Below are 17,267 nucleotides of genomic sequence, written 5' to 3'. Positions count from 1 at the left end.
ATATCCCAGTCTTGAAATGATGGGAACGATTTAGCCATAATTAACGTAGTTTAGATAAGTCCTGTTCCTTTTCCACGTGGATCGCAGCCGCTTTTTCTTTTTCCCGGACTAGAATTTTCCCGTTAGTAATCCACACAAATTTGTAGCCCTTCTCTTTTGCGCACGACTTCGTTTTCCATAGCAGTTGTCGAAGTAACTTTGTTAAATTTTCATTAATAAATATCCGTTCCTTTGCCAGAGCCCTTCTCTTGGAGATCCAGAGGTCTCTTACCGCTCTTTCTTTGAAGCGAACAATGATGGGCGGGATTTTCCCTTCCTTCGGACTTAATCTGTGTACCGCTTCTATACTGTCGTATGACGGAGCAGGTAGCTGCAGTTTAGCAGAAAGTTGTTGGATAGTTTCCATTAGGTTCTCGTTATCTTTTTTAGGGACCCCGTGAATTTCAAGGTTTTTCCTCCTTGAGTACTGCTCTGCCGCATCAACTGCGGTCTTCAGCTCCTGAATCTCCAAGTCTTTCTTATACATCGTCCTTTCCAGCTCATTGGTCTTACTTTTTAGCTCCTTTAGCTGTTTTTCTTGGACATTCACCTTTTCCAGAATTTCATGGTACTCTTTCCCCATCACTTCTAAGCAGTGTTCTATGCCTTCCACGGTTTTCTCTTGACTGGTAAGCTTCACAATTACCGCATCATGTTTGTCAGATTGCTCATCGATGGACTTTTCGATTTTATTAATACGGGTTAAAACTTCCGTTAGTTTTGTGCTCATGGCAAGGATGTGCTTCATTAAATCTGAAGCATTCGGTTCTTCCGAAGTTGCGCCCACGACGCTGAATTGACTAGCTTCCTGGGAGTCCCTAGCCGCCTGCGTCGTCTGCCTAGCCTCGTGAATCTTACAGGTGGCACACTGCCAAACACCCAAATCCTCTCTCGTCAAGGTCTTAAGCACGGTCTTAGTCACCCCGGCACACTTACCCACATGATAGCTATTATTACATTCTACACACTTTAGACATTGGCTATCTGCCGGAATTGACTTCAAGCAGCTCAAACACTCAACAAGAGGCATCTAGGAAAGGGGAGCAGTCCAGCGAGGCGGCAAACGAAAGAAAACAAGATTGATAAGAAAAGATCCTTACCTAGAAAATGCAGACGAGAAAACAGTGTTACGTCTTGCCACACACCCCGCTGGACTGCGCCCCGCCGTAGGCTGCTGCTTGGTTTTGTTGACCGCAAGGGGGAGGTACCGTAGCCAACAACGTCACTTGAACCAATCGTGTTTCATGCGACTATCAACGTCCGACAGTGCAAGTATGGTTTCACTGTCCGATAATTCGGCGACTTTTTCCTTGGGGCAGTTGATGTTCTGCGATGACTCAGGCACTCCGACGTACTGCGCTCATCCTTCACCACCGCTTGGTTCGTTGACTGTTGGCGATAGTCCCACTTCTGTTTCCTTGGCACGAAGATAGGCTTTTGCCGGGAGCGCGTACCAGGGGCTAGAAAATGCAGACGAGAAAACAGTGTTACGTCTTGCCACACACCCCGCTGGACTGCGCCCCGCCGTAGGCTGCTGCTTGGTTTTGTTGACCGCAAGGGGGAGGTACCGTAGCCAACAACGACACTTGAACAAATCGTGTTTCATGCGACTATCAACATCCGACAGTGCAAGTATGGTTTCACTGTCCGATAATTCGGCGACTTTTTCCTTGGGGCAGTTGATGTTCTGCGATGACTCAGGCACTCCGACGTACTGCGCTCATCCTTCACCACCGCTTGGTTCGTTGACTGTTGGCGATAGTCCCACTTCTGTTTCCTTGGCACGAAGATAGGCTTTTGCCGGGAGCGCGTACCAGGGGCTAGAAAATGCAGACGAGAAAACAGTGTTACGTCTTGCCACACACCCCGCTGGACTGCGCCCCGCCGTAGGCTGCTGCTTGGTTTTGTTGACCGCAAGGGGGAGGTACCGTAGCCAACAACGTCACTTGAACCAATCGTGTTTCATGCGACTATCAACGTCCGACAGTGCAAGTATGGTTTCACTGTCCGATAATTCGGCGACTTTTTCCTTGGGGCAGTTGATGTTCTGCGATGACTCAGGCACTCCGACGTACTGCGCTCATCCTTCACCACCGCTTGGTTCGTTGACTGTTGGCGATAGTCCCACTTCTGTTTCCTTGGCACGAAGATAGGCTTTTGCCGGGAGCGCGTACCAGGGGCTAGAAAATGCAGACGAGAAAACAGTGTTACGTCTTGCCACACACCCCGCTGGACTGCGCCCCGCCGTAGGCTGCTGCTTGGTTTTGTTGACCGCAAGGGGGAGGTACCGTAGCCAACAACGTCACTTGAACCAATCGTGTTTCATGCGACTATCAACGTCCGACAGTGCAAGTATGGTTTCACTGTCCGATAATTCGGCGACTTTTTCCTTGGGGCAGTTGATGTTCTGCGATGACTCAGGCACTCCGACGTACTGCGCTCATCCTTCACCACCGCTTGGTTCGTTGACTGTTGGCGATAGTCCCACTTCTGTTTCCTTGGCACGAAGATAGGCTTTTGCCGGGAGCGCGTACCAGGGGCTAGAAAATGCAGACGAGAAAACAGTGTTACGTCTTGCCACACACCCCGCTGGACTGCAAAGTAGCAGACGCTCGATTCCTTCCGCGTCGCCGCGGAAAGGCTAAAGCGTCTGCGAAGCCTTGTCAAGCCTTGTCTGCTAGGTGCCGTTAGTGATACTATACGGTACCTGGTACGCGTCTTTCCGACTGGAGTGTTTAGCGTCCCATACCGCCCATGCATCGAAGGCGAACCCGAAGGGGCTACAAATGGCGTCACTAAATCCGGAGTGTCTTGCCGTCGGATGTTGCGATTTTGACACACCGGTCGGAGACCCGTTCCATGCACTCTAGCCACTATGGTACCTGGAACGGCTCCAAAGAAAAGAAGGATAGGCTCCTCCCTCAAAGCCGTTCACTCTTTCCACTTTAGTAGAGCGAACGCTGGAGAGGAAAAAAGAGAGAGGAGGCGAGTTCGCTCACCTCCTTTCCAGCCTTCGCCCTGCTCAAGTGGAGAGGGAAAAGGACTTTGCGGGAAGGGCTTGTCTTGCTTTTGTTATCCTACAAAAAAAAAAGTCCTAGTTTTTTTGTTTTTTGTTTTTTCCTAACCAGCGGTGTTTGGTTTTGAGAGGAAGCATGCTTTGGGTCGTTTGCTTCACGCATGCGCGTGACCTGACACGAGTTTTTTCACGGGTATGCACGCGGATATATGTAATGCGGTGTGCAAGGCTCGAGATGGAGATTACCGCTCCTCCCGCCACCTTGCGGGCGCCGGCGTCGATCGCGCGGAAGACGATGCATGCAAACGGACAGACGGAGAAGAGAGAGCGAGCAGCCCTCGAGGATCGCCGCGTGCAATGGCGCGATAAAAATGCTCCTTCCAACTGTTTGTCCCCGGGGCCGACTTAATCCACACACATATATATATATATAAAAGAAGAAGGACGGATAAAACGGAGAGAGGCCGTGTAGGCCCCGGGTTCCGCGGTCCCCAACAAGGCCGTATAAATCTAGTATTATTATTATGATTATTTAGACTATATTTTTTTTCTCGGGACGTGTGAATAAAAGCGGAAACAAAGCGATTTCGGGTTCCGTTTAGTCTAGAAATACGACGACGCGTTTGTAACTGATTTTTTTTTTCTTCTCTATTTCCGTAAGCCCAACTTTCGTCTTCCTTACGTTTTGTAGCGCCTCGCGTTCGTGGAAGATGCTGAGGGGCGTGGGCCGGCCCCCTCGCTTGCTCGAAAAAATATGGTCTCGCTCAAGAATAACGTTCCTTGTTCGGCCGAATACAGCTCCCTCTCTCTTTCTTCAAAGCCCGTCTTCTCTCCAGAGTGGTTGCGAGATTTTGCAGGATCCTAGATCCACTGGAAAGTGGGCGGAAGTAGAAGCGGGTCGACTAAGGAGAAGAGAAAGAAAACCAACGTTCTAGCACCACGAACAAATAAAATCCTTGTTTGTGTTGATTTGTTGTTGAAGATGAAGCTTATATAAAAACGGCGAGAAAAAAATAGTGCTTTCTAGAAGTTGTGTAGACGGACTAGACGGAGAAAGAATGAAGAGGTAAATCCCGATTTCTGGAGTCGATCGAGAACGCAGCAGCTGGGAGGTTATTTTGGAAGGGCGAATAAACACGTGACTGTGGATAAGTAATCGGGAGAATTTTTCTTGAGACTCGAAGCTGTTGCTCAAATGCCACTATCGCCGCAGACAGGCAGGAAGTGTTTACTTACTCCATTTTTTTTCTTCTTCTTTAAACTGATTTAATGCGCGCGTATATACCTGCCGATATTCGCGGGTGCACGCCTCGGATATGGGTGTAAATATTGCGTCCGCCTTATCGGCGTTCGTCCCGGTAGAGAGGTGGTGATGTTGTTTAAGAAACGATCATAAGAAAGAGAACGGCAGGGTGAGGGAGGAGAAGTTAGTGGGCGCAGATCTTAGAGTATTTCCAGTTGCTCAGTGAGGGTCACGTGGTTTGTGGCAGCCTTTGCAATGCATGATGCGGGGACGAGTCGACAGCGTCGATCGCCTGGAAGCGTCTGCAGGTTTTGTTCGGCGCCTCCATCTACTATCCTTCTCGAGACGCGTGCGGAGGTGTAGGCCATTAGATTGCGAACGCTCTCTATGGTCTGTGTCCTCTCTTACATCTAGGCTCTCTAGGATAGGTTAGTCCCCCCGGAGGGGATTATTGTACCGTTCAGTATAGAAGGGTAAAAAAAGGGAGCATAGGTGAGAAACGTGAATGTGATCTCTACGGCCATTACGCTAGACCATGGTGTTGGTAAAAAAAATTTAAAACTGTTTGTAACGCATCAACTTTCTGCACGTGAACCCTAGGGAAACAGAACGGTTCTGGTGTTCGGGGGATTTGAGCGGCTTTGTGAAAGGTTTCAAGCTATGATTCGTGCGATAGTCTGCAAGTGGTGGGCGTGTCCCTAAAGGGTGGTTTCAGCCTTCCACCATATTGCAGGTATTTTACAGTAAAACAAAAAAACGCCCGGCAACCAAAAAAATTTTTTTTTCTTGTTGGTGCGTCTAAAATATTGTGAGTGTAGAAGTGCTTGTTGTTTTTTTTTACATTGTTTTCTCGGAACAAGCCTTAGAGGGAGTTTCAACGCTGTCAAAGGGCCGAATAGCTACCCTTGATACTGATTCTAATACTTTATTTGTTCCCACTGGGGATTACCCAAGCAGAGAGGGTCACAAAAGGTAATGCTGCCCATACCAGAATGGCGTGTGTGCCCAACCTGCCCTTACAAAAATTATCAGTGAGTTTCAATTGAGTTTCTCATGTATTCTTATAGAATACATTAACAACTCAATTTAAACTCATTGATCAGGGTGGGGCCTGTGAGCATGCCGTAAGTGCGTACATATTCATCAACGAAAGGAAGAGGAAGAACAGAAAGGAACACGAATTAGGAGGGATGTTGGGTGGACGAGGTCAGGCTGTTTGCGACTCCAGCAAAATGGACAGAACCTAGCGGTAAAACAATGAACTGGCCGGAATAGGTCCTGTTGCGATTTCTGCTAGTCTCTTGTGGTTTCCGTGATTCCATGTTGTCGTTGGTTTGAGCGATAGAACAGTTGTCCCGGCGACTCTGCCATAGCTGTAGTATCAGCTTGTTATCCAGGTTGCTCTGCGCGCAACCTACGGAAGCGCGTGAACTAGGTGTTCCGCGTTTATCAACGTTCATCAGCACCATGGAAGGACAGTAGGCAGTCCTTTCATCGATCCTTCAAAGAAAGTCAAGCCCCTGGAAGCTCGCGTACGCCAACACGTCGCCGCGGGTTTGAAACGTTGAGGATAGAAAGCGGGGTAAATCATTTTGAGTCCAATGCTCGTTTGCTGATGCCCCAGTGTTGTGCGTTGAGCTGGCACATGGCACGGCACGACTTGGATTAGACCGCCATATTTGCCCGATAGTGGAGTCCTTGTAGGTCGCTGGAGTCGCGAATACATCGACTTTCCACGTGACGGAAGAAGACCAAGGTCCAGGGCGGCCTGGTCCGGTCATGTGGCCGCCAGAAACAGGGCTGCGTCTGGCTGTAACGTGAATGCTGTCGACGCAACCCCTCCCCCCCCCCCCCCCCCCCCCCCCCCCCGGGCTACGTGCCTAGCCCAGGTGCTTGGAGTTGAAGTTGGCATAGCAGGCGGATCGGGACGGTCTGCACCCTTGATGTACCCGACTGCCACGAAGCCCATCGCATTAGGCTGTCGGCCGCGATTTCTGTGTAAAAGAGGAGCGCTGTGTCTAGGAACACCATTCCAACGTGGTCCATGGGCTCTGTCGCACTTCTTTGGATAAAAGAGTTTCCCACGAGGGTCAGCAATGGCGCTTGTACAAGAGACTGCTCGAAGTGTCAGAGTCGGCATTCTCGTTACCCTCGATGTTGCTTCATACATTCGTAAGCTTCAAACATGTCTGCGGACTGTTCTTTTCATGACCGATCGGAGAGGACCGTCGTACAAGGAGGAAACACGCCGCACGCAGACGGTGTCTGAAGACTGTCTTTTGTGTTTTTGTATTAGGCAGCGCCACCGCGCGGCTTTATGCCCGTGCTTTGCTGAACTCTACCAAGGTGCGTGTGCTGCACTGCGGTGATCGCACGGAACCTCTTGTAGTGCACACGTAGAATGGTACTCCGAGTAAGGCCTAGAGGCCGGCCCTAATGCTGCGGAAGAACACTGCGGCGCAGCGATACGGGGTGCGTGCTGAGGTGCTTCCCGCATGCTTTTCAATGGGCGGAACGCGAACAAAACGAGTCCGAAATAAGGACTTAACGCACAAGGCTGGTTTCCTCCAGCTCCTCATAATCTGACGAGCCTTACACGAAAAGCGTGTTTTTTTTTTTTTTGGCCATACCGCGCCCTATTTGTTTATTTCATTTTTTATCTGTAAGATGCGTAAGAGTATCACACTGCAAAAACTTTTGAGTGACGTCACGCCCAGCGGTTGAGTTTTCGGTTTCTATCGTGTCTATTGATATGTTCGGGTCAAATGCTTACGATATTAAAATTCTCTGGACAAAAATTCAATAGAATTCACCCAAACTCGTTCTTTTTTTCTTTTACAGCGAAGCTGTATATGACTCATAGGTCGGGCTTTTCGTGTCCGTCAACAGAAAACCCACGCGCGCGTCTTATCACCGTTTGTGCACGCCTTATCATTTATCACGTGGTTATGAGACTTGTTTCAATGAGAAAGGAACAAAACAAGTGTCAAAACCACGTGATAGATTATAAGGCACGCGTGAAGGATGATAATAACGTAGCGCTCCCCGCATGCGTTTCACGGTAAAGATTGCGGTTGCATAAGCCGTCGCGGCGATGACAGCGTACGAAGTCTTTCATACATAAAAGTTTTGGTACAGTTTTACTTTTCTTTCGTGAATCATTTGGTATAGACCCTTTGGCTGTTTACAAACATGAACTGCCGCTTGCGTCCCAAGCGACATTCGGTCGTACCATCTTTGCGAGCCTGTTTAGCTTGCTTACGTCACCAGTGCTAGTAAGCGTAAATGTTACAGGGACAACAAAGTTGGAGAGGGCCTTCGGCTGTACAATATTACATCTTGGAGGGGGCAAGTTGGTTTACAAGAACACTCGAAACATTTGAACAGATCTCGCACTCCTTCGTTGTTTTGGCGTTCACCTGGAGAATTGGTGGTTGAATGTTTCATGTACATTTCGAGCAGCGGTGTTAAGGTGACCTTTGTTCATTCGTTTTATAAACAGGAAGCTCTGTGGCACGTCAAAAACTGGAGCACCAGCTGGTGGCGTTTGCCATGAAAAGGATCTATAGTGCAGTGGGCAATCGGTGCAGGTGATAGCACAGCTTCGCTGTCCAGCCAGCTTCACTGCGTGGATTGGAGCCTTAATTTTTTTCAAGCACCTTTTCAGTTTTTGTTTTAAAGCAGCCAACCAACACTGTGGGCGTCTGCTGTCGGGAAAAAGGGCGAGAAAAAAAGAACAAAAATAAATTATTTTTTTTCTTAGGTAAGATAGAGTCCGACGGGACGCAGCACAATTACAGGAACAACCAGTACGCACGCGATCAGTCAATTAAGCCTGGAATTAGAGGAAAGTCGGCTTCGCGACAGCATTTGTATTCAGTGGTGGTAGCTCCGTACCAACCTCTGCCAGGCATCGTTTCTTTGATCCAGCGTGAAGGGAAGAAGTGAGACGGACGCCAATAATCGATTTCACGTGCAACACAACTTTAATAACTTGTCATTAAAACTCGTGCGCTTTCTCTCTCTATCTCTCTTTCTTTTTCTCTCTCTCTCTGTCTCTCTCTTTCTCTAGAAAAAAAAAAAAAAAAGAAACACCTTCGGCTTTCGGACTAGTTCGTGGAAGACATCGATACACAATTAAAAAAAAAAAAGACCGAGCTGGCGAGAAAGTAAAAACAAAGCTCAGCCGACATAGTGGCGCCAACGTTGTACGCTGCGAAAGGTTGACACGCACACAGGGTTCGCAACACATCTCATCACGGCGCGCTTCTTTTTTTTTTTTTTTCCCCCGATCCCGCTTACATTTCATCTCTTTCATCTTTCATTGACCGGTCTCAATAAAAAAGAAAAAAAAAAAGCCTAAAAAAATGCCTCAAAATCTTCGTTCCTCTTCTCCACACGGACGTTCATCTTCGCACCCCCCCCCCCCCCCCCCCTCTTTTACAGCGCTCACACGTGACTAGTTCGAATGCTCAGCACGCGAGAAGAAAAAAGAAAACAAACAAAGAACCTGTCATCGAGACAGAAGGTGAACAGTTTTGGGGGGCGCAAATAATAACTTAACAAAAGTCGAGCCAACTCCAGCTCAAGTTGCTGCTGTTGCTGCTGCTGCTGCTGACACGAGCACACACACACATACATACACAGGTACGCACGCACACGTACAAACAGGCACACGATGGAAATCCCCGATTGAAAGTAAAGAAGAAAGCGAACCTAAAATTAAAAACAAACGACACAAAATGCAGCTTGACATAAAAGCCCAGGTCACTCCCCTGGTACATCATGCAAGAGACACGGTGCGTCGTCACAGTTTTTGCCTCACAAAACTATACGCGCTTGCGGGGCGCGTTCAGACAGTTTCTGAGGACTGTCTCTCGCGTGATGTATCGGGCATCGTCGCCGCGGCTTAGAGGTCTCGATCGTTTCGCGTCGGTACTGAATTTGAGCTCGGCATAAAGCTCTTAGTGGCACGCCCGTTTTTGAAATAAATGCCTCCCGCTTTTGGCGAGCAGAAGCGGCCGCCGTCATCGAACGACCGTTTCTGGTGCCGGTAACATTCGCCGTTGCACGCCTTCGGGCTGCTCGCCAAGCTACAAGTTCAAACTGAAAAAAAAAACTAATTATTTAGTTTTTTTAGAAGTATCTTCGACAGAGCGCGCGAACATGCGTGCGAACCCACGACCAGACACAGCACGCGTTCTATTGAAACAGTGAGAAAGCATTCTTATATTCGTTGGGGAAACTGGCTAGAAGCAGGAAAGACTGGTGGAAGGATGCTTTCTGAAATCATGGTTATCGTTTTGTAGCTCACTGAATTTAACGCGCCAATTCGTTTCCAATCTCGTGAACAGCGTTTCGAAGAAATGAAGCCGCCTAATCGACGCAGACGTGACGTAGAGCCGGAGCTACTCTGCGACCCACTGCCGAGGACACAAAATTCCGGACTGACAATATGGCGGCGGCCCGGCGGATGGATCGAGGGCAGTGTGCTTGACCGAGAGTCTGTGATCTGAGTAGAGATCGGTGATTAGGCCAGTTCGTTGAAGGATGACCGGTTGGCGACTCATATTCATCGTACTGTTACTTTGGCAATTAATCATAAGCGCAGTTGATACCTAGACTTAAAGTTAAAGTCCCTCAGTCTGTACTTCGACAGCATGCTCTAAATTCACCGCAAAGTCTTCTTTACACCGCGGCCGGTTGCTTGCGAATGCCCAGAAACTAGTAAACTTCAAAATAGTGTCAGCTAACGCGAGCGTCCAAAAGGTTGTCAAAATGTTGTCAAAAATAAAGCCACGTCCTAAAGCTGATTCAGTTCTTCAGCGTCAGCACTTGCATCTCGATTCTTCGGAGGCTGACACGGAGTACTGCTTCGGCCTTTCAAGAGCCGAACAGTAGTTTCCGGTTGCGGATAAGAACGGTTTTTTGTTTTTACTTCGAAGTACCGTTTTACGGTACTAAGTTATTGGTGGGGTTATTTTACTCGCCAAGGGACTGTTGCGTGACTGGACAAATTAGAACACATTGCCGTTGCTGGTCCTCCGAACAATGTGCAAGTGGGTCCGAGTTCCGACAACCAATAAAATGATTCGGATTCAGTTCTATTTAGAACGCGATTGTCGAGGTAGCTCGCGCAACTAAGCCCATGGGCGTGACTAGTGCCACTAAATAAGCTACGCTTCAGAGTAACGACACTTGGCCATATTGTGGCTTAAAATCATGGTTGCCAGTTATCTGAAGCTTTATCTGAAATCACAAGAAATGCTTTTCCGCCCTCCACAAACGTTTAAACCGTTCGCGACAGAGCAAAGCAATATTACATTACCTTCCTAACACCGAATCTAAAGCTGAGGAAGTCGCACTTTTGAATCATGACAATCGGCTGTTACGTCTGTTCTGCCTACGAGCCTAAATGGCGGCGCCCACAACAATGTCGGGGAACGGAGTGCCGATACTCTAAGCGCAGCTTATTTAGTGGCTCTAGGCGTGACTATACTTCGTTCTAGCTTCGGTCCAGATGCAGCCGATGCTACAAGCGCGAGCGCGCGAGCTTGGCAGGGATGCTGAAAGCCCGGAGCTCGCGCTTGTAGCTTTGGCTGCGTCTGGACCGAAGCTGAAACGAAGTATAGAGCCACTAAATGAGCTACGCCTAGAGTATCGGCGCTCTGTTCCCCGATATCGTTGTGGGCGTCGCCATCTTGGTGCTTAGTACAGAGCAGACGTAACTTCCGATCGTCATGATTCAAAAGAGCGACTTTCTCGCCATTAGATTCGGTGTTAGGAAGTTCATATAACATTGGCTTTGCTCTGTCGCAAACTGCGTAAACATGTATGAAGGATGGAAAAGCATTTAGAAATGTTTAACCGGCTCGCCTGCCTTATTACGTTATTTTCGATGGAAAAGCGTTTTCTGTGACTTCAGATGAAGCTTCAGATAACTGGCAACCATGATTTTAAGCCATAAAATGAATTAGTGTCATTACTCATGAAGCGTAGCTTATTTAGTGGCACTAGACGCGACTTTATACTGCAAGTTTCCATCAGATAGAGAACATATTTTGGTGGACTCTTGTAGCAAGATAGAATAATTTTACTACGCCATTATTAACGTTCTCGCTGTTGTTGTTATTTTTCATCTACTCGTGAGCACAATACAGTCGGGGACGAAATAAACTATAACGCACCATCAAGCTCGCCTAACTGCTTTGTGCGACTTTGTAAAGGCCTCTGAGCATCATCGGCCGGCCCGAGGGACCTGTGGCGGGCCCCGAACGCTAATGACCAAGCGTACTTTGGCGTTCGAGCTTCTTTTTGTCCGCGACTGTGTGTATAGTACGTGTTCGTTTCCGACAAAGAGAAATCCTTTACGTAGCGTCGAGGAGTGACAAAACTCCGCGTGAGGCCTCAAGGACCAAGCACTGCTATGTCCCACAGCCCTTTCCAGATTGCACAACTTCAAAACTGAACTTGAGAAAAACGATTGTGGAATGCCTCTGTTACCTGGCCGGGTCTAGACAACGAGCACGGGGCAACGGTGGACCGATACAGCACCTCCAAGATGACGAAGTCGTAGCGCCGAATCGTCGGCGCCACCTAATGAAGGCCAATGCGAGGCAGACATTTTGGGACCGACTGCTGCCTTAGTGGCTCGTGTTCTCAGCGACTGAACACGATTCCCAACCGAACTCTGACGCGGCAGTCGTGTCCAATCAGGGCCTAGCGTTGGACTTCAGTAGGTGACGCCAAAAAAATCAGCAGTGCGGCTTTGTCATCCAGGAGGGGTTGATTGAAGGCCCGTCCACACACTGGCGTTTGCTTACGGCCGAGTTCTTGGGATCTCTTACGACGAGACAAGACAATGGCACGCTGGCGCCATCTATGATGTGACCCTTGACCTGCATTTTGTTAGAGGGAAGGTTTTGCGGTGTTTGCGGTGTTTACGACATCAAGTGCACGCGCTATATGAGAAAGGGTCGTTTACAGCATCGTCAAAAAAGCTTTTCTGGCCAAGAAAGAAAAAATAATGCACGAAAAGAAAAAGGAAATGAACGGAAATGCCGGGTGTTCCACGGCTACTCGATAGATGGCGCCGTTGTGTTGTCTCGTCTTAAGAGATTTTTTAAGGCACTCGGTTCTAAGCAGTGGCAAGTGTGTGAACAAGCCTTGAGGTTGACTTCTGGCAATGTGTTACCACTACGGTTAGGCGGATACAAGCGCATATTTATAGTATTTACATCGACAAGGCGTACACACAGATGGCACGGAAAAGCGCGAATAAGGATGAACTACAAGCACACGTCCCTTATTGTTTTGTTTTTTTTGGCTGCTTTCTTTTACCCTTCTGTCATCTTGCACTTTTGGTCACCAGAAGCACGTGATATGTTACACCATCGCAACGTATAGAGTTGCAATGGGAGCATCACATGAAATGGGTGATGTTTGAGGAGCGTACAGCAGCAAAGTTGGTGTCGAAAAAAAGAAAATATGTTTTCGTTTACCCTAATGCCAATTTCCAATTTCCGACATTGGTCCAGTAGCATTTCTGATACATGCAATTTCTTGGAGCTACTCGTGAAAACGCCTTATCAACACGTTATAAAGGGAAATTCATGGTACTTGTTCATATAAAACGACGCTAGAAACGTTGGAAGCTAATAGTTTATCTTAGTAAAATAATGATCGCTTTTAGCTGTTAGGTGATCTGAGCAAGTTCATGAGAAAAATAAAAAATGACGCGTGAGACCGTTATCTTTTCTTTTTTTTTTCGAGATCAACAGTTATATACAGGTCCTACAAGAGTAACTGCATAACTGCTGGGAAATAAATAAAGCGAAAAAAGTTCATTTGTGTCATTTTTGTCGAAATAGCAATCTTTGATTGCTCGTTGTAAAAACAAATGCCGAACATAACACCTCAAATCCATCATTTCCTTCGTTTCTCCAGACATCACTGTCAGCCTTCACCGGTAAAAGACGTCAAAGTTTTGTTTAAATGCCCTACTTTGTATAAGTGTGACACTTTCAAAGGTAAACCGCGCGGAGTTCGGAGGACAACGCAATCTACACTCACGAAGCCGTCTGCTATGTACGGCTACGGGTCTGCCGACCCTCGTAGCGTTCATCAACATGCGAAGGTGGGTTTGACCAAGCCTAAACATTCGTCGCTTGCTCTACCCTCAGTTTTTGCCGGAGAGCAAGCAACCATTGTTCTTGCTACAGTGTGAGACAGGCATAACAAAAGACTGGTGGCGACACATGGGCTGGGATCGGCGCACCTACACGTCATAGTTGCTGGGGTGGTTGCGACTATAATGCCTGTAATTTTGAACCCCGGCAGAACGGTCCGACGCCACAGGAACGGTTGACGACACGCTATGGAGTAGGCTTGACGAAACGTACGTTGAGAGTTCCTTCATCGCGACATTATTCCGACACATCGACCCAAGGACGAGTGTCTTGATAGATATATGTCACCGACTAAAGCGGCAGCTTTCTATATATTGCAGTAATCCCCAACGTCCTCCACATCCAACTCTAACACACACACACACACACATACATACACACATAAAAGGAAATGCGCAGCTCTAAGCTGGACTATGTACACATCGGTGTAAATGCTCGTTCTCGGGAACTTTCTAGAATTTACACCACCGACGTTGTAAATACTACAGCCGGAATCACGTCCAGCGTAGGGTGCAGCAGAAGGGTGTAAAGAGTGCATAAATGCCACCATATACATCTTGGAGGGTTGTGACACCTACACCTAGCGCCTTCCAAGTCAAACACTGTTGTCAATGTGACGACGTGTCAGGTATTCGACACGGGTGCGGGTTGACCATCCGATTGCAGGGTTGCCCGGTCGGGTCGTCCTCTTGGGATCTCGCCGTGGCGTTTCCTTCTTGGGGAATCGGCGCAGCTGGCTCGCCGAGAAACAGCACGAAGTCCTCGATTATGTGGAGCCTTCCTCCGCTAGTCGCACCTCTCCACCGGGATTCGGGGCCGCCTGTGACGAGCAGTAGTACTTTTTATGGGCGATGAACGTGGACAGGTAGTTGAACGAGATGTCGCACGACTTGCAGTACTTCGGACCTTGTAGCTGCGGCGGCTTCACTCCCTCTCCACCCATCGGCGGGGGCGAAGACTCGGCGGCGGACACGTCGCAATTGGCTTCCGTCACAACAGGAGACTCCGCGCGTCGGGGATCCTCCACACCACCTTCCTCTTGTTCGTGGTCTTGAGACACTGAGACGTCCTCCGCGTCTGAGACCTGCTCCGTCTTGATGTCGGATGGCGGCGCTGGGGAGCGTCGCTCATCCACGGTCCTCGGGCGCTCACTCGTGAACGACTGGACAGCCGATGCGGCAACGACGTCCCGATGAACCAGCTTGACGTGCCGAACCACGTTACCTTTGTAGGATGACGAGTAGCCGCACAGGTTGCACCAGTGCAAGAGTTCCGAAGACGGAGGCCCTTGGTCCTCGATGGCGGCGGCGCGGGAGACAACTGACTCCTCGGCTGCAGAGCTGGCCGTAGGAGGACTGGCCGACCTTGCAGAGGGCTGACCGCCTTCCTTGGCCTTTTCCTGGACTGTGTCCACGGGCGACTTGGGCGCTATGGGCATCGGATTGGCAGACGCTCCGTTCCACGGGCACACGGTACTGCCGTCGGCACCGACGCAAAGGATAAGGGCTTCTTCTTGAAGCTGGGTGCCCTTGTCAAGGTGGACACGCACATGGGTGCGCATCCCGCGAAGAGTGTGCCCCTTGTAGCCGCACGCGGCGCACCGGAACGCCCGGACTCCGGTGTGAGTGACAAGATGTCGCTGCGCGGCAATCTGTGTCGGACAGAACACGTCACAGTACGGGCATTTACGAAGCGCGGCGGCGCACAGGTGCTGTTTGAGGGCCTCGTCGCTCTGGTACGACAGGCGGCAGCGCGGACAGACGAACTCTGCGGGCCGGGTGACGGCCGCTACGCCCACCTGACCCTTGAGCACGTCCCGCTTGGGACAGTAGTACGTCTGATGCGCCTGCAGGTTGCTGAGCGAAGTAAACTTGATGCCGCACGCAAGGCAGTAAAACTGGTACATGGGCTGCGGTGACTGGGCGGTCGCCGATCGCTGCGGGAAAGCGTCGACTGTCGGGGAAGCGGTGGCGTTCGCGGGTGACCTGGATGCCAGCTCGGACGACGAGCCCTCGTCACCGGACGGCGACGACAGACGGCCAAGCTTCTGCTGCCGCGACGCGCAGTAGTGCCTCTTGTGGGCCAGATAGTTCGCGTGCTTGTAGAAGACGATGTTGCACTCGCGGCAGCGGGAGGTGCCCTGCTTGACCACCACCTGGTCCCCCAGCGGGTCCAGCCCGCCAACGACGATGGCGGGCATCTCCCCCGACGTCCCCGGAGTCGGGGAGGACCGGGGAGACGCCTCCACGTCTTTTCGGAGTCGAAGGTCCAGCGGCGTCTCGGACGCGGGCTCCTCTTGTTTCACCGAAGGGGACTCCCTTTCGACGCTGGACTGCTCGGTCACCTGTAAGTCCGCTTCGCGAGGTCTCGCGCCGTTTTCCTTGGCCACTTCAGGGACAATGGGGGCAGTGGTCGTCACCGGTTGCTGACAGACAATCGCGGGCGTGATAGCGGATGTGGCGCTAGTCGGTACCAGGCCGTTGCCAGGAACGTAAGAGCAGGGCACCAGGATGAGCGGGTTTGTCGAAATGGCCGCGAAGAGGGGTTGGTTCAGCAACACGTGCTCAGGGCCTTGTTGGGGAGGTGGGACAACTGAGGTGGCGGCGGCAGCAGCGGACTTCTGGACGTGGCGCGTGCTGCAGTAGTACTGCTTGTGTACCGTGAACGTCTTGTAGGAGGAGAACTGGATGTCGCAGTTTGAGCAGTAGCGTGCACCGGGCGGCATGGACACGTCTTCGGCGCCCACTGGGTCGGCGCTAGGTGGCGACGGCGGGGATCCGTGAAGCCGCATGTGACGCGTGAGGCTGCCCTTCCGGTCGTAGGCGTACGAGCAGTACGGACACTGGTAGCAGCGGCCGGCCTTGGGCGACTTGCTGGGAGTTGAAGAAGCGTCTGAGCTTAGCGGAGAGCTGTCTTCGCGTCGGGGACGCTTGGCTGGCGCCGCCGACTCTTCGGGACTGCCCTCGTCTGCGCCGTTCTTGTGCGGAGATGAACCCCCTGCGAGAGGAGACAGGGCCGTGCTTTGTCACCTTTGTGCCATACATGTGGCGTCCGTCGGAGCATGCGGACGCTCTTAACACGTCCTAAATATCAAGGCCTAGTACTGAATTTTTTACATTACCTAGCACAGACCAGCGCGAGCAGGGCAGTTTATTGCTATGACAGTGCGGCCATAGCAGTAAACTGCCCAATCGGTTGCTATTTTTTGATATGGCAGTGCGGTCGTTCATAAACTGTTGCACTAGTCTCCAAACACGTGAATGTAAGATCGAAGCTGCATTTGAACTATACCCTTCGTGAACCTTTTGAAGCCTCCAATCTTTCCACATTTATTGTCTCAGTGCTTGTAAATTGGTGACTTGGGCAAACTTTTACCACGACCTACTTTCACTGTTTCATGTTTTGTGCAGTCACATATTATACCATCCAAATTAAAATTTCCCAAATATTTACTTTGTCACGCAGCAGGGCCAAATGCTATAAGAGCAAGGAGGCTACGATATACAAAACATTAACAAGAAACCGACAGAACATCGCACAAACTTTGTAAAGTTCGGAATTGTTCCGAATGTCCGTAGTGAAAAATATTATATGTGTAAGGAATTTCTTTGTCCAATAAACGCATATGGTCAAATAAGATCATATAGAAGCACACATGAACCTTATAAGAAAAATATAAGATTATACAAGAAGTTATGGGAAACTGATAAGAAGTTTCTTATAACGCATATAGTAATATATTGTTCTTATATGTTCCACGCGACGCGAGCGATGCTACGAG

At 49.8% G+C, this 17,267-nt stretch overlaps 1 protein-coding gene across 1 annotated transcript in view; it reads right to left on the bottom strand.

The window, feature by feature from the left end:
* Positions 1 to 11,065: 11,065 nt before the first annotated feature.
* LOC8028630 (zinc finger protein ush) overlaps positions 11,066 to 17,267 on the bottom strand; it is a 232,629-nt gene continuing 226,427 nt past the window's right edge. The window contains exon 7 of the mRNA XM_029987364.4: positions 11,066 to 16,483. Coding sequence (XP_029843224.2) covers positions 14,253 to 16,483 — 2,231 coding nt within the window. The 3' untranslated portion in view covers positions 11,066 to 14,252. The remainder of the gene's footprint in view (positions 16,484 to 17,267) is intronic.

The sequence above is a fragment of the Ixodes scapularis genome, unplaced genomic scaffold, assembly GCF_016920785.2.
Source record: "Ixodes scapularis isolate PalLabHiFi unplaced genomic scaffold, ASM1692078v2 PGA_scaffold6__148_contigs__length_123643588, whole genome shotgun sequence".
In the NCBI taxonomy this organism is placed as follows: Eukaryota; Metazoa; Arthropoda; class Arachnida; order Ixodida; family Ixodidae; genus Ixodes; species Ixodes scapularis.
The sequence above is the reverse complement of the archived record's forward strand: the minus strand, read 5'-3'. Positions and strand labels throughout refer to the sequence as shown.